The sequence below is a fragment of the Phocoena sinus genome, chromosome 7 (genome assembly GCF_008692025.1).
Source record: "Phocoena sinus isolate mPhoSin1 chromosome 7, mPhoSin1.pri, whole genome shotgun sequence".
Classification (NCBI taxonomy): domain Eukaryota; kingdom Metazoa; phylum Chordata; class Mammalia; order Artiodactyla; family Phocoenidae; genus Phocoena; species Phocoena sinus.
Window position 1 is genome coordinate 27,263,023 of NC_045769.1, and position 22,730 is coordinate 27,285,752.

The 22,730-nt window shown below is 40.4% G+C and overlaps 1 protein-coding gene across 3 annotated transcripts in view; it reads right to left on the reverse strand.

Moving 5' to 3' along the window:
- UNC80 (unc-80 homolog, NALCN channel complex subunit) overlaps positions 1 to 22,730 on the reverse strand; it is a 241,703-nt gene that overhangs the window by 177,997 nt on the left and 40,976 nt on the right. For 2 of the 3 annotated variants that reach the window (XM_032637295.1, XM_032637294.1), the window contains exons 10-18: positions 21,880 to 22,096; positions 20,791 to 20,931; positions 19,557 to 19,825; positions 17,871 to 18,230; positions 12,594 to 12,740; positions 8,114 to 8,261; positions 5,613 to 5,761; positions 3,060 to 3,226; positions 2,202 to 2,300 (exon numbers count right to left, since the gene is read on the reverse strand). In XM_032637295.1, coding sequence (XP_032493186.1) covers positions 2,202 to 2,300; positions 3,060 to 3,226; positions 5,613 to 5,761; positions 8,114 to 8,261; positions 12,594 to 12,740; positions 17,871 to 18,230; positions 19,557 to 19,825; positions 20,791 to 20,931; positions 21,880 to 22,096 — 1,697 coding nt within the window. The remainder of the gene's footprint in view (positions 1 to 2,201; positions 2,301 to 3,059; positions 3,227 to 5,612; positions 5,762 to 8,113; positions 8,262 to 12,593; positions 12,741 to 17,870; positions 18,231 to 19,556; positions 19,826 to 20,790; positions 20,932 to 21,879; positions 22,097 to 22,730) is intronic. The other variant, XM_032637297.1, reaches the window with a different exon arrangement.

Genomic DNA, 22,730 nt, shown 5'->3' on the forward strand with positions numbered 1-22,730 from the left:
GGAGGGTTTGGGTAATGGTCTGTTTATAAGCTTTGGGGTTAAATCCGGGATCTACCTAAAATTTGACAGTACTGTGTAAAGCAGTCATTTTCTGGGGATATTTACATGGGGATGCAGATTTTTTCTCTCAAAATCTCATTAGAGTACTAAATACCTTTAATTATTATTTTAATTCAGGACATTCTGTTTAGCAAATATGGTGTGAATTTAAAGCAGTGTTTTAGAATTTGACTTCCTTGTTATTTTTACCAAACGATCACAGTGTTTGAAGCATTTCTTACCTGTGGGGAATGTGCAACACAGTGATGAGTATATGACTACGTGGCCTGAGTGGGGAAATATCCAGGGAGACTATAATTGATCAGCTTTACAATAAAATGCCGCATCAGCGTTGTCCAATGCGTGTGTATCAATCACGAGTGTCAGAGATGTGGGCATATAAAACTGCTTTTAATGTTACTCAGTTAATGTCATTTTTATTTAAAAGGGAAAAAGGAGAAGTAAAGGGTATGAGGGGGGTAGGGGGAAGAGAAAGTTCTCTGTCTTCTGGCAGAGGAGGAGCCATAATCACGCACCCACCTTTCTCCAGTGCTAAACAGAGGACATGTGGTGTGCTCATCTCCTGGGCCCACTTGGACCAGGGAAAAGTCCCACGTTTGACATTCTATGACATCCCTCCAAGTGGAAATTTTTATGTAGAGGCATATTAATACATGTATCTTCATTCAAGGGAAAGAACAGACGTGCTAAATGCTGAGAAATCAGGTGGTGTTTACAGAACACTACAGAGAAAGAATCTTTTGCAATCTAGAAAACTAAATCACCTATCAAGGTAGACAGTTTTATGTTTAAATCTAGTTTACCTATTAAATCATTCTTATTATTCAGATTAGCTTAATAGTTATTAGTGTTATTTTGGGAAAAGTCCTCTCTCCTTTTTTGGACAGATTCTGTATGTAAGGACTTTTAACTAGTCTTGTGGTTGGTTATTCAGCTACAGACAGACCTTTGCCTTTCACATTAATTTTTTTTTTCCCTTAGAGCTTATGTTCAGATTTTTACTATGTCCTTAAAGACGTCCTGAAAGGAAAAACTAAACCTCAGTTTTGAGAATGGAAATTAAAGGAGACAAAGGCTACATGGTAATTCGGCAGGTCTATTGTTTCATTGACTGTCATTCATTCATTCTTAAAATTAAGTGCCTACGATGGGCCAAGCCCTGTCTAGGCATTGGGTCTGTAATGGTAAGTAAAAACTCATGAGGTCCATGCACCCATGGGGTTGATTTACCTTCTCCTTACTTTTCTCCACCCATTTTAGGGGCAGTTTCTAAGATTTTGAAGGCCTAAAAAACTGCAGGCTTTTTGTTCCTTAAAGGTTTTGTTTGTTGTGGATTACCAAGGTCCTATTTCATGACGGTGATTTCCTCGACTCTAGAGAGGGCATATTATAAAATCTGGAATATCCTGCAGAATTTCTGGAAGGATAATCATTTAATACTAAATCAGGGTTTGGGGAAGTAGAATGGTATACCTAAAATGATGGTATTTTAAATATTGATCACACCACTTGTGGGTAAATAGGTCTCAAAAGAAGAATGAATAGAAGTGAGCCTTGCATAGAACTAGACTGTATATTTGGTGTCTACAGTAATCCTCACATTTTCTGAGGGCATTATTTTCATGATGCTTTTGATTTTGTTATTATGAAAAGTAGAGATAAACTGATATCAGAGGGCATTGGAAAGGATCTCAGGAGAGAACCAAGGTGAAAAGGAGAAGAGTCGATGTTTCAGCTAACGCTGGACAGGAGAGTAGATTATCTTACTTATTTTTGGAAAAGCTTCATTGATTACATTGACAGTCGTAAGTGATTTTAAGCAAGAAAGTGGATGCCATCCCCAGCCCACCTGATACACATGCTATTTTTCAAGATTAATCTGTAGGACTGTGCATGAAAGGCAGAGGTGGGGTAGAGACTGGCAATGGGAAAGGCAGTGAGGGAGGTTTCCTGGAAGCATGAGGTTGGTTATTTGTGATTTGGGCCCGTAGAGATTAGTGGCTTTGGGAGTGAAAAATAAAGGGCAGAAGGAGAAGTTCAACAGAAATGAAAAACAAACAAACAGCAACTTGGAAAACAGAATTTCTTCCAGTGGGAAGTGCTCAACCCACTCCATGGGAGACAAAACCAACGCTACTTACTGCTCTGGAGTCTGTGAGGGGCGACCGGACATGAAGCTGCGACATTCCTCAGGTGCAGAGGTCACCTGGCCTTTATCCACAATGCTTCCTGCCTCTGACCTATGCAAATGGTACATTCCACCAATCACAACATAGCAGGACACCACCTCCCAATACTTCATATACTTCATAAAGCAAAACACTTTGTTATAGACAACTTAAATGCCCTGCAAACCCTATACCATCATGAGTCTATGTCGGTATGGAACATATCCTACCATTTGAGTCATGACCTAGCTACCATATTGCCTAAGGATACCACCATCATTGCAGACAGAGCCATTAACTACTGGCAGGATTTTAAGTTTAGGTATTTCTTTTAATCTTCGTAAGTGGCAATTCTTATATAATAGGCATACAATAAATTCGTATTTATTAGAAGAAAAAATAATTGGGCATTGCTCAGCAATTTTTCTTTTGCCATGTTAAAAATATTACTTGCTGAACAGGATGATGTGGTATCAATAATTGATTTTCCTTTCTGGACAAGAATGTAAGTTAGCTGTAGGAGGGATCAAAACACAGATAACATTTTACCATGTAATTAAGAGCTATGAAGTGTGGTTCAAGTGTATGAAAGTTTGGGATCAACTGAGCTCTGATTCATACAAAGGCAGCATTTATTTGATGGTAAACTCATTCCTTTTCTAATCTGTTGCTGGGCCACCACCAGTGATATCACTTGTACAAAAAATGATAGTTCCCCCATCCCTGTACTGGAGTTACACACCATGTAGGAACCACACAGACAGTACAACAGAAGATTATATTCTACAGACATAGGCAAACCCTCATATTCAGAGAGCTCAAGCTTCCAACCTTTTACCACCTCCAGGCTTAGATTCTGGTTCATTTTCCTCCACCTTTTTCCCTGGTGCCAACTTCTCAGCACTATCAAGCAAAGCACTGAGGGCCACTCTCCTGAAGACATTCCCATGGGCCTCTTTGATAAACTGGACCAGCTGACGGATGTCACAATACAGCCCCTGTTTGGAGGCCAGAAAGAAAGCGCGGGGAAAGATAGCTGTGATTGAATAGTGTCCACAGAAAGAGGGGTAGAAGGTAATTCCTTGGATTTAGATGAGCATTGGAATCATAAGAAGAAAACATATTACTACAGTGAAACCAATGGTATCCTGTCCCTCCATTGTTCCTATGGTAACATTACCAAGAACCTTGCCCATCATCCTTAGTATGAAAAAAGATGGTTACCATGCTTCATATTCAGAAAGTTGGCTGTATCATTAGAAAGACATCAATTTACACTTTTAACCACTGGATTCCCAAGCTTTTAATTTTCTCTCTTAATTGTGACTTCTGAAGAGATGCCTGCAAAAAAAAGGCACTCAGAATTTTGTCTAGACTAGAGATTTCAGTCTCTGTTCAGCTTCTCCAAATTTTCTGCATCATTGTGATAAAATATGCTAAGTCCTCTAGATACTTCCAACAGAGCCTGATATTCAAGGATGATCCATTTTGCTTCACAGATTTAACAAATAATATGTATGTTGTAGCCCATTTGAACATGAGCTTGACTATGGACTTAAGATGATACAGGGCTGTTAAAACCAACAAATTAGTGATTCAACTTTTAATGCTGGACTTTTATTTTAAAGATATTAAGCTTTGCATTCAGCATTTCCCCCACTCTCTTCTCTCTTTAAGAAGGTAGTTACTGGGCTTCCCTGGTGGTGCAGTGGTTGAGAGTCCGCCTGCCGATGCAGGGGACACGGGTTCATACCCCGGTCCGGGAAGATCCCACAAGATCCCACGTGCCGCGGAGCGGCTGGGCCCGTGAGCCATGGCCGCTGAGCCTGCGCGTCTGGAGCCTGTGCTCCGCAACGGGAGAGGCCACAACAGTGAGAGGCCCGCGTACCACAAAAAAAAAAAAAGAAGAAGGTAGTTACTTATATTCTTTGTCTTAGGAAAGGTTCATGACAAAGCAGAACACAGAAGCCTACAAAACAAAACACTTATCTTATAACCCTTTTGGGTTTCAAAACCTAAGACCACTGGGACAATTATGCCTATGACGTTTAGAAAAGCAGGAGGAAGTACTACTAAGGAAAACATAGAATGTCCTTTGGATCCTTTGGGCAGCAAGGCCCTATGCTCTCACTCTGCAATTTGGTGGCTCCTCCATGGAAGGCAAGGCCGCAGAAAGCAAGGGTCCCAAACTCACCAGAGAGCCCATCCCTAAGCAGCAGGGAGCACTACGTGAACTAACAGGCATGACTGATGATTGAAACCCACGGAGCCTCACCAGGCGTTGGGTCCTACCTAAGACTCAGGGATCTTTGCACTACTCTGTGAGGTGGGGAGACCCATGAGTGACTGAGGTTCAACTTCCAGCCATTCTGGTGGAATGGGGGTCCAAATCCGAACTTAAGTTGATTTAAAGAAAATTAAGAAATATAGTATCTCTTCTATACACGAGTTTGTAGGTTAAGACTTATAAGAGCTGCATATACTATAATCAACTTGTCAAATTACTTCTTGCCATGACCAAACTGAATGCATGGATGGTACCCAAGTTATTCAGACTCCAGGAACCTTGCTAGGATGGCTTCAACAATCAGCAAAATTAAATTCCTTTTCATTTGGGGTTTTGTTCTGTTTACCTCAAGTTAAGTGAATACATAGTTTCAGTGGTTTAGAGTAGCTTAAGACCATTTCTTTGATTTAGGTAGATTAGCAGATAGTGTCCATATGTGTAAATGGGCTGATTTCTGCATAGCAGTCATTGTATCTAACAGATCGGTGAGACAGAGAAATGCTTCTTTATTCCTCGGAGAGACCTGAATTCATCTAGTCATATCAGATGTCTCAGTCTTCATCCACATGTTACTATCCCAAACCACAATCTCCTTAGTAGCAATTAAACACTAACCTTTTATAGCCTGGCTCTCTGTACCTGTGGCTTCAGTGGTTTAATTAACAGTCTTTGTCTTTTGGAAGAGCAGCTAAAAGATTACAGTGTTCGATCAAAGAAGACAAAACCCATTTCAGCAGCATATTTGCATTAATTTTTAAAGTAAGCATGGTTTCAAACAAAAGCTTGGTATAACTTTCTTTAATATTTCATGAGCCAACACGCTGGGCTCTAGCACCTTCTCTCTGAAGGGCTCTTAAGTACCTAGCAACTATCTCAGCAACTACCACAGAACCTCTGAGATGGAAAAGATAATCCACTTTGCAGGTAGGATAACAAGTAACGGAGGAGAAATGTGTTGCTGAGTTTCTACTGAGAGTTACTGGTGACACTGAGAAAATAGATATTTTAACTTTAAAAGTTTTAGACTTCACTTCTCTTTCTCAAGGCCACGGCACGAGACTGAGAACTCCTGTGGGAAGAAGAGGTGAGCTTCTCACCAGATTCTCAGGGCTGTGCAATTCATGCGTAGTTGAAGCGCAGCGTGTGATGAGGGATTTAAACATGGCGCTGACGATGATGCCTTCCACATTTTGGGCTGTGGATTTGTTGTCCACCGTGGTGAAGTTATTTCCAAACCCAGCCTTGTCTGGAATGCAAAGGCACCAATTAAAGGCAGTGTTTCCATTCAGCTACATAGTTTAAAGAAGTAATGAAGTACTCCAGGAGTTACTGAAGGGCTACACAAAATACAGAAACAGAGGACTGAGGATACTCCCGGTTTGATCATCTCTATGAGGACTTAAAGATAAACAACTCATAGTCTCCTCAAGAGTCTTTACTATGACACATTCCGTCACTTTGAGAAATGTTTTAATTGATAACCCTTAGCAACAAAAAGAGGATCAACTGTTGACCCTATGAAAGTCTTTTAAACCTAAGTAGTTTTTAAATAGGTGATCATGTAAAAAAATATATGATTTACTGAATGGTCCCTCAGTGGAGACAGACTTAATTTGATTTGGCTTTTTTGGTGGTGAAGAATGCTGGCTTCTCACTGGAAACTGTTCAGTCTGTGAGAAGCGGAGTGAGGTTGGGCTGACCAGGTGAGCCGGCAGGGGCAGAAGGGGGGTGGGGACAGGGCCCTGCAGGGGAATTCATGCCAGCACTGGAAACAGAAAAGACTGAGTCTGGCCAAGAGCTGCACAAGACTTCTAGCAGCTTCTATGGAGTCCAGAGACTCCATGGCCACATGAATTGGAAAAATCTACAACCTCCCTTGGATCCACCTCCTTATAACTCATTCACACATGAAACGCCAGTGAACTGAGGCCATCACCCTATGTGGCATTTTATGCCAGTTTTTCACATTTCCATGGACACATTCTGTGGCCTTGCCAGAGTATTCCTCATAGCTTGCAAGCCACCTGTGGACTGTAGGGGCAGGATATGTGCAGCTCCAAGACTGATCAGATAGGATGTGTGTCTCTGGCTGGCTGATTCATCGTGAGCCACTTTAACGTCTCAAGAATTCCAGAGGGAATTCATCACTTTAAAGTAACAGACCTTATTACCAACCTCTCACTGTCTGTGTCAATGGGCCGCGGATTATCTTTAGATTTTACATTACAGAAAGAAATGTTTTAGTCTATTCTTATAGTTTCTATCTCAAATAGGTTAAAAAAGAGAAAAAAAGTTTGTAATCAAGAATTTCTCTTGCAGTACCTCAACTACAATTCTCACTTCATTGATTTATAAATTTGTTATGTGCTTGGCTTAAAACAATTTCAATAACATAGATTATTTCAGGGATTCTATAGGGAACAATATTTTCCTTTAATGTGAAAACCAAACAATAAAGCCTGGGGTACAAACAGAAAAACTGTTTCTAAATCCATCACAAATAAAAGGGGGAGTGGCATGAATTGGGGGGTTGGGATTGACATATACACACCACTATGTATAAAATAGATAACTAATGAGAACCTACTGTATAGCACAGGGAACTCTACTCAGTGCTCTGTGGTGACCTAACTGGGAAAGAAATCCAAAAAAGAGGGGATATCTGTATACATATAGCTGATTCACTTTGCTGTACAGTGGAAATTAATACAACATTGTAAAGCAACTATACTCCAATAAAAATTTAAAAGAAAAAAGAAAAAAAGATTATGAAAGCAGGAAAAATAAATAAATCCATCAAATATAGCTCCATTATAAATTAATCAACCACTATCACACATATACTATATAAACAATAACAGCCTATACTAAGAAGTTATTTCTTCCCAGGCTCTAATTAAAATGTATATTTTACTCAGTCAGGCTTCATACATCACCTTCACTTCATTACTGCATTTGCATTCAAGTGGTACTGGAGGTGCTCATTTATTATGGATGCCATTTGTGTTCACTGGTTGTGCCCTGTAATATAGGTCTCTATACTGGAGTTTTCCTAAAGCCACGAAGCTATAGCTTATTAGCCTATCTATAGATCCCTTTGCCCATTCTTTTTAAAATTCAGTATATGTATATATCAAAATTATGTTACTACTATGTTTACTGTCATTTTTTTTTTCCTTTCCTATTTTATTTTGTGAAAAAATCACCAAGCACTATGCCTGGCTCATTTCATATTTGTTGAACTAATGAATATATTTCTTTGTTCCTTGATCCTTGCCTCAGCAGACATACAACAGAAAGTCACGGGAGAGAGAGGAGTGCCATGAGCAGAGTGTAAGGATAGAGGGGCTACAGGTGACGATGCCACAGCTTTACCAAATTCCCATCTGCTGAGCTAAGTTGTCCTCAGAAAGCCTCTAAAGTGTGTCAAAGATGATGTACAAGTTTCTCATGTTTATATTTTATTACACACACGATGCACACACAAACAGATATCTTCTCCTCTCCATTCTATCCCTAGAAATTTAGGGTGTCTCTGAAATGCTACCTGCTTTACCTCCCAGCGAGTTCTCCTAGAACTCGGTGCAGCTTTACTTACTGTCAGTGACCGGCTCCATACAAAATCCTAGCAAAGCATGCAAGAAGTCCACTACGTTATTGAGAGAGTCTTTGTTCACATAGTCCCTCATGGTTTGTCGGAACTGCATCTTATCTAGCTTGTATAACTTAGTGAGGCAGTTCTGGGCCTGCAAGGAAGGAAGAAAAGTGAAGAAGTCACACGTACCAGCTTAAGCTACAGGGACACCAGTGGTCTGTGACAGAAGCCCTCAAAAGGCAAACATTTCCATCCATCCCTGCCGGCTGCTGCCCACCAACCCTGCCAGCCCCTCCTGTCTGAGAATGCAGTGGGCAGAGACAGGCTGAGCAGCACTAGGTATATGACTTGGAGAAGGGCTGCTCCTCAGGAGAAACCCCAAACTAGGGGCTAATGCTGTCCCAGAAAGAGCTCAGTATTTTTGCCAAGATCAAGATTTTAAGATCTCAAGGGAAAAACTTAAAGTGTAAAATTTAGGTAGGTGATAGGATTGGTCATCAAGGTTTAGAAAACCTCAAAGGGTTTGTGCCATGGGAGGGAGCAGGCCACTCCCATGCTCAGCTGTCTTGAATTTAAGTAGATTTAATGGATGGTGTGACTGGGCTGTAGGAAGTGCGTGTCCAGAGTCCTCTTATATGGTCAGGAGGGAAGGATCTTTGAAACATGAAAGAGGCATAAAATAAAGGCAAGTCTAGTTTGTTGATTTTTGTGTCTGCTTCTGACTGTGGAAGTTTGTTATTTAAATAGAAGTTGGTCTTCAGGATATGAAAAGCAATTGACCATTCACTAGGCCCTGCTACTCAAAAATATATTTCTTATGATCCAGCAAATAATTTTGCCATCTAGCAAAGAAAAAGGAAGTAATCCCCACCATCAGAACAAATAAAATCACATTCATTGGTTGGAGAAGGCCACAGACAGGATGCACTAATACTATCTGAGACCCTTAGAGGGCTCCCTAACCCTCTCTTACTACTGAGAGAAAAATCACATTTGTGCAGTGCTTTGCTGTTTAAAATGTGTTTCTTGCTTGTAAGTGCATAACGACATTGGACTTTCACACCTTCTCTGTGATTTGAAGAGTTTCCCTATATTACAGCGGAAGAAACTGAGACTCAAAGAAGTCAAGAACTTTGCCCAAGTTGATACACCAAGTTTCAGAGCAGAGCCAAAATTAGAAGCCAGGGTCTTACCTCCTCATAGTGGTTATTTCTCCTATGATATAATAGTCACATGAATAGTTTAGATAGTGATTGTTGGGGAAAATGTATCTAGATAACACTTACTTTGAAAAAAGATTTAAGATGACCAATAATAGAGATTAGCTGATATCTTGCGGAGAACAAGATCATCATAAAAAAGAAAGTCCTTAACAATTGAATGAAATGGGAAAATGATAAGAGAGAACTCTGGCTTGAGGGGAAAAAGCTAAAGATCAAATGCGAGGGGACTTTCCTGGTGGCGCAGTGGTTAAGAATCCGCTTGCCAATGCAGGGGACACGGATTCAAGCCCTGGTCTGGGAAGATCCCACATACCGTGGAGCAACTAAGCCCATGCGCCACAACTACTGAGCCTGCATGCCACAACTACTGAAGCCCGTGCGCCTAGAGTCCGTGTTCTGCAACAAGAGAAGCCACCGCATCGAGAAGCCTGCACACCACAACCAAGAGTAGCCCCTGCTCGCCGCAACTAGAGAAAGCCCGCGGGCAGCAACGAAGACCCAATGCAGACAAAAATGAATAAAATAAATTAAAAAAAAAAAAAAAGAAGGGAGGGGTGGCTGGGTGAGGACAACCTTAAAGGAGGATAGAGAAATGTGGACAATCAGACAAAAGCAAGTAAGTTAGATCCCTGAGAAAGCAGTCCCTGAGAATTGGGACTTATTGGTGGGCCTTAATGATGGCCCAGAAGAAAATTTAAGTTACAGGACCATTTTGACAAATCAAGGCCCAGAGAAAGATTCTTGGAAAACTCGAGAGGAAAAAGGAAGATTATAAAAGGTTGAAAACTGTAACTAGCAATAGGCATCCTGGTGTGACCTTGTTATAGTCTCTCCATCTGTACCACAAAGTCAGGTGGATTGATTTTTTTTTTTTCCATTTTTCCTTTACTCGGTCATAGAAGATTGGGAAATTAGGTGTTAACCAGAGGTTACTGGTTGCTAGCTCTAAAGCAAGCTTCTTTTCTTATAAAATAAATGATTCTTGCTATAAAATGAAGCCTGTAAAGTACTTCTTACTTCTCTGTAAAACACACCAAAAAAGGCATTGTTTCAAATCTGCTCTTTAGAGGCTATTAGGACGTCTGAATGAGTTCAATCAGAAGTTTAAGCAAGAATCAGAATATCAAACCATAAGCATTTTGATTCTGAATGAATATTTTAAACTTCTCCAAGAGATATAAAGAGTGAATTCCCTTTCAATAATTTGGGACTACAAGCTAATGATGAGACTATTCCAGGAAACATGCTGGAATTGCTAGGCACTTTGATGAACATCATTGCAGTACTAATCTGTTTATTAAAAAAAATAAAAGTATAGAGGACCTGATCTAGTAGAGGTAAGAAATATCTTTAATATATTAAAAGTTAAGTAACTTCTGACAATCCAATGCCAGAGAAATCTGGAAATATCTAGCTTCTTGAATTACACATTCCCAGGGAAAATTGCTCAAATTTCTCTCTCGGGGCTTCCCTGGTGGCGCAGTGGTTGAGAGTCCGCCTGCCGATGCAGGGGACACGGGTTTGTGCCCCGGTCCCGGAAGGTCCCACATGCCGCGGAGCGGCTGGGCCCGGGAGCCATGGCTGCTGAGCCTGCGCGTCCGCAGCGGGAGGGGCCGCAACAGTGAGAGGCCGCGTACCGCAAAAAAAAAAAAAAAAAAAAAAAAATTCTCTCTCGGACAACGCGTTTACTAAGCATGGACAAGTAAGTATAATCCCTATAGTGAGTACTGAACTGGGCTACTAGAGAATGGTATTGCCACGTAAATCAACAAAGTTGAGAAGACGGGTAGAAAACTGGACATCCTGACAGGAAATATTCAGTACTCTTGAGAAGAGAACACATGGTGATTAAGCAGTAACAACAGCCTCTCAAGTGGTTTCTGATCCAACTAAGCCCTACCTTCTCCAATTCTAGAAAGACAGGTTCTGATGTCAAAACGAGTTTATACCTCCAACTACAGCACGACACTTCCTTTTATATTTTGATGTTTGATTTCATAGAATTAGTTTTCTGCATGAGGAGTGATATGGTTTTAGCCTTAAAGGCGTTTATTCATACTGTGATAGAATAAAAATCAAAGATCAAAAATCACATACACATGTGCAGAGATGGGGGCAATGTCAGCTTTCTACTGCCTTATTACTTATTATTTTGATTTCTTAAAATTTGGGGCCTCAAAATCTAGATCTTGGTCAAAGTTTTCAAGTTTCAGTATTTAGAAGTTAATTACTATGAATAAAACTCCCCCATGCAAATAATTAATATAATACAACACAAGCGAATATAAACGAAAGAGAATGATATACAGATGGATAGATAGGTAGATGATAGATTAGGAAAGTAACCCAGCATGCTAAGGCTGTGTGAACGTTTCACGACAAAACCTAATACCAAGGAAAAATGGGCTGGCATTAGACTTTGGCATGATCCTAAAACTCTGCTAAGATAGTGCCAAAAGGTTTCCTGGTCTCAAATTTGCATCAACCCCTTACTTTTAAGGGAATATTTTCTTATTATTTCAGTTCAAGAGTATGTATGAGGGCAACTGTTGCGGTTTGGACTTGTTGTGGAGGTGGGTTATTGCTCAAGTCTTAAGTGAACAGTAGTCATCAGTGGAGGCAAATGAAAATGAGCTGGAATTACATTTCCATGTTCCATTACAGAATTATGCTTTGCAAGCCTGAGGGCAGAGTTTCAAGTTTCACACAGTTCAAAGAGATATGATCTCAAATATTTAGTAGTCAAGGTTCATTCTCAAACAAAGCAGCCAGAAAATGACTGGCCACTTTTGTAGTCCTATTTTGTCCCAATAAGGGCCATTTTCCATATCTAAGAACAACAGACCAAGTCCTAAACTTTGATCCCTTTTTCTAATATAACATATGCTTCCATAGTGCCCAGGCAGGTGATTAAAAAGTTATTTGCCACGGACTATCAGAAGCTTGCTAAATGTATTCATCTTTGCAATGTTCTTTCAAACTCGAATTCACATGTTCCAATTATACACTATTTTACCAGTTGGGAGTTGGCCTGCCCAGGAAGGAGGCAGAAGTGGTTTTCCCAATTAAACTTTCCTAAGCCTGGGTTTTAGATGTCTTGAGATATCTTGTGGGAATCCTCCCACCTTATGACAGCATTAATTACCCTTACAAAATACAGTATTCTTCAGGAAACACTGACCCTCATTGTCAAAGGACTCATGCCTAATTTGGAGGGAGGGAAGAGGAAGAGGAAACGGAATCTACTTTAGTTCTCTTACATTCTCCCGGAATACCTGGTGTCTCAGACGATCCCCAGAGAGCCCTCGGTGTCCTTCTCCGCAACCATAGGCACATCCCAGAGACTTCACTATTTTGATGAGCATGGTTAGAGCAAGCCTATGGTTGCTGACAGGCGTACTTTCATCCTAGTACCCATGAACGAGAAAGAAAGAAGATTCGGTTCATTTAGTCACTAGGATTCTTTTGGTGCTAAGACTCTATTTTATTATTAAACCAAGTTTCTATGTTTTGCAGCAAGCCCCTGCAATTTGGGAAACAGAATTGTCAAGGGCTCAACAGGCAAGCTAACTTTTCAAAACTCTAGAACGGACTTACGAGAAAGAAAATGTTTATGCATTTTGAACACCCTCTAGTGCTACAGGATATGAATGCAGACCTCTTTATTAGAAGACATGCTTTCGTATCCTCGTTCGACTATCGGAATAACTGTCTAGAGAGAGACAGTGTGGACTATCAGTGATGAAATCAAGTAGATTTTCCAGAAGCTACCCTCATCAGCAGGCTTCTGTTAATATCACCAAGCAAGGATTATTGCTAAATTTCTGGAACTGATCAAAGTCTGAAACTGTGAAATCATGTGGCAATTTCTGACATTTTCAAAGGACTTTTCTAATTTCATGCCTCCGTTATATTGTAATATTCATGCACAAGCAGAGAGAGAATATGTAAAAAAAATTGTAAATATTCAGCATGGTTCTTTGAGGCTAAATCGGAAGCCCTCCCGAGGTGAACTGTGAGAAGTGTTATCATCCTCTCTCTTGACTCATTTAATCCTTGCTCTTGGTGAAGAACATAGCTTCCAGAAAAATGAACTTTCTTGAATTATTTCCAAAGAAGCATAAGGAAGCTGTTGCTAAGGAATGATGCAGATCCCAGCGTGGGAGTGCCATTACCTTCAGGAAGCTCCAACACTCCTCAGTCCTTCTAACTACTTTCTGCTGTCAGCACAGCCACTGCGGACCTGAGAGTCCAGCTCCCGTTCCTTAATTGCATATGACGGTAGGTAAATGAACTAATCTCTCTGTGCTTTAGCTTTCTCACCTGTGAATCGAGGCTCCTAATAGCTTCCCTTCCTACTTCATCAGCTTACTATGCCGAACAAATGAAATAATGAATAAGAATTGCTCTGTAAATTGTGAAGGCCTTTTCCATCTTCATATGCTCAGGTTGATACATAAACTTTGGGGCCACCCACATAGAAAGTATACTCAAAGGCAGGAAGGGTGTGAAAGGGATGGGGGTTATCTAGACATCACGTGCTGTTCATTACGTGATGGGGTAGGCTCTCTGCTCGCCTAATGTTATATAATTGGTCCTTTTTTCCTAACCAAATACTCATATAGTGGATGTGGTGCTGGACTCCAGAGATGCCCCCTTCAGAACTGAACATTCATTCTCTGAGCCGCTGGGAGTATTGATGGATGATAGCTCTCAGGTGAGTCCCTCTCCAGGCATTGCCCTTAGCTAAAGAGACCTGCCTTGATCCAGGTTATGCTCTCCTCCTGGAAGCAGTCTGCCTCCAATGGCTGGTCAAGAGCATAAAGAGTGTGTGTGGGGAGGTGTGTGGAATAAAGTGGGCTCCCTTACTTCACCCGGGGATTACCTTGAAGAGCCATCCCATCTCTGGAGCTCCCTGTGTGATGGGCTGAAGTCTCTGTTACAACTACACTGCAATTCAACTTCTCTCTCTGCCCCATCCTGCTTCTTTTACACCCCACAGACGTTGATCCTGAGCAGACACCCCAGGAAACCTCCTGTGTGCATATCTCCTTGTCTGAGTCTGTTTCTTGCGAACTCTACAGCTCAGATGCTTGTAAATGGAAGACTCAAACATACACACACACAGATACATACATTTATTTATTTATACATGCATACATACATACATATCAAATTCAGAAATGTTTTAAATTCAAATCTTAGCTCCATAACCTTGGGCAAGCCACTTAACCACTCTGTGCCCTACAAAATAGGAATCATAAAAATACGTATTTCACAGTTTGTGAGGTAAAACATGGAAGGCATGTAATAATAGCAAAACCAGTGTTAATTATTATTTCTAGGTGTGGGGCACTGCTATCTACTGGGGGCAACATTGCGCAAATTAGAAAAGGCACTCCTCTCGGTGGATGAACTAGAAAAAGGTGAATCCTCTCAGTAGATGCAGCCCTTGGGTAAACAGCGTGGTGAGCAGAGTTCAGACTGGATTTCAGTCCTGTCTGGACTCCTTAGGCGAGAGCCCTTGTGGAGTACACAGCCTGCACAGCCAAAGGTCACCCTGGGTAAGGGCTGATTTGGAAGATTGACTTACATACATTTAAAAACTATTGATATCATATGTTCCTTTAAAGCAAATTCCTAGCTCCAAAAGCTTTTTGTAAATATCTATTTGTATTTCTTTGGACCTTCAGATGTCCTTGCGATTCTGGCTCCTCTAGTAGAAGACATTCAGAAAGTTGTATCCAGCTACAGGCAGAAATCAGGACAGATATTAAATAACATTTCAAGCTCTCAGTACCAGTTAGTGGCAAATACAGAAATAGAAATTAGATCTTCCTTTCTGAATTAATCAATTCCCGCATGCTCCTGGCATTACTAGGTTGCAAAATTAGATAAACCTCCTGATTCCACTGAAAATAACAGATGGGATAGAGGCAGAACAGACCTGTGTGACTCCCAAGTACAATGCATCTGACCTACGGTCAGGTATGATTTTATAAATTCTCTGTATTACAAAGAATATTATTTTGTAGAACTAACTACAGAACATTTGTATCTTTGGTGGCTGTTTTGGAGAACACATTATCTGACTCTGTAAAATCCCATCCTGATCAAGTGATAGTTTTGGTTAAAGTAGCATTTATATTATCAAGTTTCTAGTATGATAGCTAGATTTTAAATAGGCAAGAGACTTGCAGTTCTTTAATAAGAGAGTAGATGAAAACACTACTTGGGGGACTTCCCTGGTAGCGCAGTGGATAAGACTCCGTGCTCCCAATGAAGGGAGCTTGGGTTCAATCCCTGGCTGGGGAACTAGATCCCACATGCGTGCCGCAACTAAGAGTTTGTATGCCACAACTGAGAAGTCCACGTGCCGCAACTAAGGAGCCCAGGAGCTGCAACTAAGGAGCATGCCTGCCACAACTAAGACCTGGTGCAACCAAATAAATATTAAAAAAAACAAAACCAAAAAAAAAATCCCCACTACTTGGGTGAAATTTTTGAACTAAAAACAGAAACAAAATTCTAATAATGAACTTCAGAGATCCTCATAAACATAACAAAGCCCTCATCAATTTAGGGAATATCTAAGCTTTACTGATAAGAGCTTATCAAAATTTCACAACTTTAATTTTTTTCTTTCTATTTTCCCCTGAATATTATGACATAATGACATAGCACTATTCTCTCTTTGAGTGGCCACCTAAATTGACAGGTAAAAAAACTGAAAATTTAAGAATCTCACTGTTTGCTGTGTTTATAAATTTGGTCCTTATAACTTGTATTTGTTTGCTAATTCCTACATAACTGTTGATTGAATAACTCCTTAGATCTTAGGATTCAATATCAAATCCCTTGTGATCTATATCATCATTTAGATAATTTTCATCTACAGTGAGATCTGAGGATCCTTGGATTGTCCTCAGTGATGTTTGGGAAAGTATGAAGTTGGGGACTTTAGGTACCAAAAGATTCTATTAGAATTGGAAAACATATACATGATTGAGGGAGGAGAAGAAATCCTAAAGAAAAGCTTAGGTTCAGGAACCTAAGAATATTGGGGCAGGAATAATTAGATCAGAGTCCACAAATGTTGGGAAAAATAAGAGTAGACAATCAGGGAAGAAACAGAGGTGATTAAATGCACATTAAACATGCATCGGGTAGGACTGGAAAGAGATGGAGAAAAAAATATAAAAGAGGAAAGAGCACTGGAACACATTCAGATGTAAAAACCTGATAGCCTACAAGAAAATAACAATTTATATTCTATATAATATGTAGGTGGTAGAACTCTGTACAGTGAAATCTTATACTTCTAAATACTTGGCCTGATGTGTAGATTGTCACCTGTTAGAGATTCAAATCTCTTGTTGATTTCAATTCCTTAATAGCATTTTCCAACTAAAACCCCAAATTGAAATCAGCATAAATTATATGAGTTTAAGCTGCAGTAGTTCTTATTTAAAATTCAAATTAAAAGAGAAAACTAATTATTGACATTAAGCACTGAGATCATAAATCAGGTGTTGTCAAGTCAAAGGGAATTAAATTCAGGAACAATCAGTAATAAGAAAGCTAAAGACACCTGGAAGTGACACACTGAGACATAAGAGAACCAAGGCTAGTCTTCCAAACCAACATCAACAAAGCAACTAACTAAACAAAAATTTTCCCTTTCTTTCCCTTTACCTGTGATTGAAGTAGGCTACCTAAAAATGTGTTCCTGAAATCAAGAGAAAGAACTTTATTTAAATTTTTTCAGGAAAATTATACTGCTTATTATGGACTAAATGTTTGCATCTCCCCCAAATTCATGCTGAAGCCCTAACCCCCCCAGGGTGATGGCATTTGGAGATGTGGCCTTTGGGAAGTAAATTTTAGGGTTAAATAAGGTCATGAGAGTGGAGTCCTGGTACAATAGGATTAGTGCCCTTATAAGAAGAAACACTGGAGAGCTTGCTCTCTCTTTCTCTGCATGCACATTGAAAAAAGATGTCATGGGAGCACATAGCAAAATAGCAGCCACCTACAAGCCAAGAGAAGATGCTTCAGAATGAAATCTACCTTGCTGGCACCTTGATCTTGGACTTCTCAGCATCGAGAACTGTGAGAAATAAATTTCTGTAGTTTAAGTCACCCAATCTATTGTATTTTGTTTTGGCAGCCTGAGAAGACTAGAATGCCACTCCATTAGGTCAGACCCTGAAAGTTTTGAGAGAGAGACTGTTGTTGGCAGACTGAGAATTATGGCAATGTAGTGTATCTGAGATATTCACTTGCAGAATTAACATGACCAGGGAATTTGTTCTAACACTGCTTGGATGGCAATGGCTTTTGAATGTAGGATACAATTTCACCTAACTGTTTTTACTAATGCCTGCTGAGAACCTAATGAAGAGATTTCTAGACTCACCACTTTCTTGCTCTAGTGACTAGCTGCTATTCTGAGTCAACAAATTGCTGGCAAGAAAGAATTGGAAAGAAATCAGGAACAACATTTCAAGAGGACACAAAATGTGGTCCAGTCATACCTTCTCTTGGTTCTTATCGTTCTTCTCATGGGGGCCTCCTCCACCTCCACCTCCATCACCTCCTCCACCTCCTCCATTACCACCTCTTCCTTCTTCTCCTCCTCCATCTCCAGTTCCACTAACTGAAGGGCCCCCAAATCCAGAGGTGGAACTTCCAGATACTCCTTTGAACTGGAACGTTCCCTCACTTGGTCTTTTTTCCACAGTCACATTGTCCTTGTTTTCACTCTTCTTTCTGTTCTTTTCTACACAGGGCACCACACCAAGTTGAAGCAAGCATTCCACGATGTTCAGTGCCACATCGCAGATGCGAGAACTGATGTCATGGTTAAGGACAAGATAAACAGCCTTCAGAACCACCTGGGGGAAGACAAAAGTAAACAGAGTGATTAAGTTACTTGAATTACCTCTTCCTAAATAGATTTGGTTATTCCATTTAATACATTTCCTTTAGGCTGTTCTATGCACTTAAGCATAAATAATTCAGGTAATTTTCAGATGATCTTATTAAGCTGCATTGGGACCTTGTGTATGTGCTAAATATAGAGTACAAATCACCCAAGGAATTAAAAATGTATAAGTGTGTTATATCACTTAAGGACTCTAAGACTTGCCATAATATAGACAGTTAATGGAGATAACAAAACATAATGAATTAATGGGAGAGTAATTATTTGCCCAAATGGAAACTTGTTCAACTGATTTTTAAAATCAAAGTGTTTTAATTCCCTACCAATAATGCTTTCTACGAATAATGGGTGAAGGGAAATGGTTTCCTTACGCACATAATAGAGGAATATTTGCACATTTGCAATTGTATCACTGTCTACATTCAATTTTAAAAGCAAAATATTTGCATGTTTAAATTATGTCCTTATATTGATTTTAAAATTTTAAATTATTTGCTGACACAGGTTCCCTAATGTGAAATAAAAAAATTGTGTGACATATATTTGTAAAATATAACAACCCTTTCATTTGCTAATAACCATAATTAAGACAGGCATTCTTGAGAATGCAGGTTTGAATGTTTTAATGGACTTCTATTCATTTTCTCCTGCTATATGGGTGGTTTATAGTCATGCTGCTTACATAACAAAAGGAAACAAACTGAGAATTTTTTATTCCCATTCTAGGAAAGAAGGACTTGGCGTGTGTGCACGCGCGCACACGCACGCACACACACATTTACTACGTGTATTCAGGATTCACTAATGTTTTTAGATTATAAAATTATTCTGAGGTCAGATCAAATCTAATGTAATGCTTAAGAAAAAAAGAAAAGAAAAGGTGCATCTAAGATGAATGATACACTTGTGAAATTTTTTTAAAAAGGGTAGCTTTTTCAGGGACTTCCCTTGTGGCACAGTGGTTAAGACTCCACACTCCCAATGCAGGGGGCCGGTGTTCGATACTAGTCAGGGAACTAGATCCCACGTGTATGCCAAAACTAAGGAGGCCATGTGCCTCAACTAAGGAGCTGGCGAGCCGCAACTAAGGAGCCTGTCTGCCACAACTAAGACCCAGCACAACCAAATAAATAAATATTTTTTTAAAGGGTAGATTTTTCATTTAAAGGCTCAACATTTCTAAGAATTTATATGCACATTTTATTCAACATTGTCAAAACTGGGCCAAAGATTCAATATCTTTCAAGCTTCAGTAAGAAAAATTCTTGCTCCTTACAGAAAGATCAAGCATGCCATTCTTGTGGACAAAGTTATTGATCCCATCAATATGTTCTGTGTCTTCCAAGTAGCTGTAGTTTATGCAGGAGTCTGTGAGGCTTCGAGGCAGGTTTGCACATGCCAGGGGTTCATGTGGCATCTCAGGTATAGGCACCTGGTTGCAGAGCTTCCTCATATGCTCACTGAAAAAGTCTGCATAGCCTACGTTAAATGACGCCAACGTGGTATTGAAGGTTGCAACTGTGATAGTGGAGATCTGGGATCGCACTAAAAAAGGAAAGCAATGTCTTAGTTTTCCCCATATTAACCTACGACATCATGTTAGACAGTTATACTACTATTTAAATCATGACCACGATCACAGCATTAGCAGATATTTGACTAATAGTCTCAAAGCTATTCTCAACTCCCATGATGTTAAGTCATGTAATATCTGATAAACAATGAAGGCTATAGAAAATGTGAATTCTTAACTGGCTTCCTTGAGACCCAGGCTAGAATTTTTTTGTCTAACAGGTGCATTTTACTCACTGTTAGATGACAGACCCTATTGGTATAGTTAAACTAGTTTGGTTGAAGTATTCCCCACAAGTAAATAGCTGTTAACATATTTGGTTTTATCTAGTATATTTAGGTAACAGCAAACAAGAAATATTCTTTTTCACCTTTGCTTAAGAATAATGGAACATAAATTTGTGGTGGTAACTAATAGATGTCATCAAATACTTGAAGTACAGCCCAGGGAAAAGAGGGACTAAATTTATGCTCATAGGTTAAGAGCACAGAATAAGAAACCCCCATCTTGGATCCCATCCAGAGACACACATTTGCTCCACATAAAGCACAAAATAGCGGCTGTCTGGAAAGGGAATAGGTGGCCTTGGAAGGCAGGGATTTTCCTCCCACAGAAAGTGGACAAGCCCTTCAGAGGGACATCACAGATGCCCTCAAGTTTCTCCAAGTCCTGTAGGTTCTATGCTCTTTTGAAAACAACCATGAATGGCTTGCCCTTGCTTTCCCTGAGAGGCATGGTGTTCATAGTGTGCTATCCAATAGCTCTTGCTACTGAGGAAATTTTAAGAATGGCTCACAAGTAAATTATCAAGCAACATAATACACGAATGCAATTTTTCAAAAAGCACACGGAGCCAGATTACAATGAAAATGGAACATGGAATAAAAACAGGAAACGGAACCTGGACGCCCACCTGCAGCGGCCGTCTCCAACCCACCTTCCTTGACGGTGTTTTCCCCATGGCTGTTGGAGTGGTCCGGCAGGTCGCTCACCAGCGTGTGATGAGAGTGGGAGTGCCTGCCGCTCAGGCTCTCCATCTCAGTGGCCGCGTCCGAGCTGCCCCGCCGGGTAAATTTCCCTGAGATGGACAAGAGCACCACAAGAGGGTTTGAAAATCTGAAAGATTCTCTGCCAAGATTCTGTCTGTCCAAAGGACAGAAGTGATAGTGAGGGGATATTAGGCAGTATGTGAGGCACAGCCGACTAGCCTGCCTTGGGAACGTTCAGGGTCGAGATGATTGATGACGCTGCCTGTGATAAGGTCAGCCCCAATCTAAGCCAAATGTCAGAAACCATCTGTTCGGCCCCCGCTAGCTGTCAGCTCTTGCTTTTAAGCTGGGCTTCTTAATATGACATCCAGAAAGATTTAAAAAAAGCTCCTTTTTCTTTTCGTTACGTCTTCCTTTTATAATATCTGAGTTAAAGGGAAGTCTGTCTTTGGATTCACAATGAAAGTTAATGCACAGAACCCTCTAAGGCCATGTGTCCACATCAAGAATGATCTAATATAGAGAACTTGCGGTTGCCAAGGTGGAGGGGGTGGGGGAGGGGAGAGAAGGAATGGGAATTGGGGATGAGCAGAGGCAAACTATTATATATAGGATGGATAAACAACATCCTACTGTACAGCACAGGAAACTATAGTCAATATCCTGTGACAAATCGTAATGGAAAAGAATATGAAAAAGAATATATATATATACCTGAGTCACTTTGCTGTACAGAAGAAACACAATATTGTATACCAACTATACTTCAATAAAATAAAATCACTGAACTATAGAATGATCTAAGAAATAGGGCTACAACCTGTCTAATTAAACAGGATTGCTGCATAATTCAATTATCTGCATTTCTTTGGCTATGAAGACACAGCATTATTTTGGTCCTGGGGAACCTGTATTTGGGACCAAATTCCTTGACTAAACTGTTCAAGAAAGATCCACATTTCCCTGGGAGCCCTAGATCCAGATTTCTAAACAGGTCACTGAAGCTCTGCCCTACTTTGGAAGGTCTTTGTGGTCACCTAAAATGGTGGTTTGCCAGCCTCCTTTTTCCATGCCTCGCCTGTCTTCTCCAAGCCCGGAGAAACTTCCGAAGGAGAATGCGCTGCAGGTGGGGGACACATCCAGGTGGTCCTCGTGCAGCAGGAATGGCACTCCCATTCTCCGAGGCCGCCTCTTCCCCGCGTGGTGGAATGGGATGGAACCTTTTCTCTCTCTGTCTTCTTTGCGGCTCTTGAACTACAGAAATGAGAGATGAAGGGTCAGGCACAGGGCAAAGGCAAGGTTACAGTTTGCTTCCCAAAGGGCTCCATGACCTGGGGTAAAATACAGGAAAAGGAGACCTGGAAAGTCACTGAATGTCATCCAATAGAGATGGAAGAAATTTCTACAATGTGTCAAAAGAGTGAAAGAAACTAAGGAAAAGATATATTTCCTGGGTTTTTTTTTCTTTTGCTGGGTTGGGTTTGAGGAGTGCTTCTCAAAGGGTAGCTCCTAGACCAGCAGCACCAGTGCCTGGGAAACTGTCAGAAATGCAAATTTTCAGGTTCAACCCCAGACATACTGGATCAGAAACCAAAAAGGGGAAACCAGCAATGTGTTTTAATAAGCCCTGTAGGTGATTCTGATGCTTGGTAAAACTTGAGAAGCCCTGCATTAGAGTATAGGATCCCTGAGTCATCACTTGGATCAGCCAGTCTTTTTCTGTTCCATTTCTCCAGACTGAGATACATTGTTTCAACCAAACAACTTCATATGTGTGCCTCTGCCCATAAGGAGAGGCAACTCTATTACTCCTACCAGTCAAATAAGTTCAAGGTCCAGTATAACTAAGAGTTTAGAATTGCTTGGAAATCTTTTAAAATATATCGAC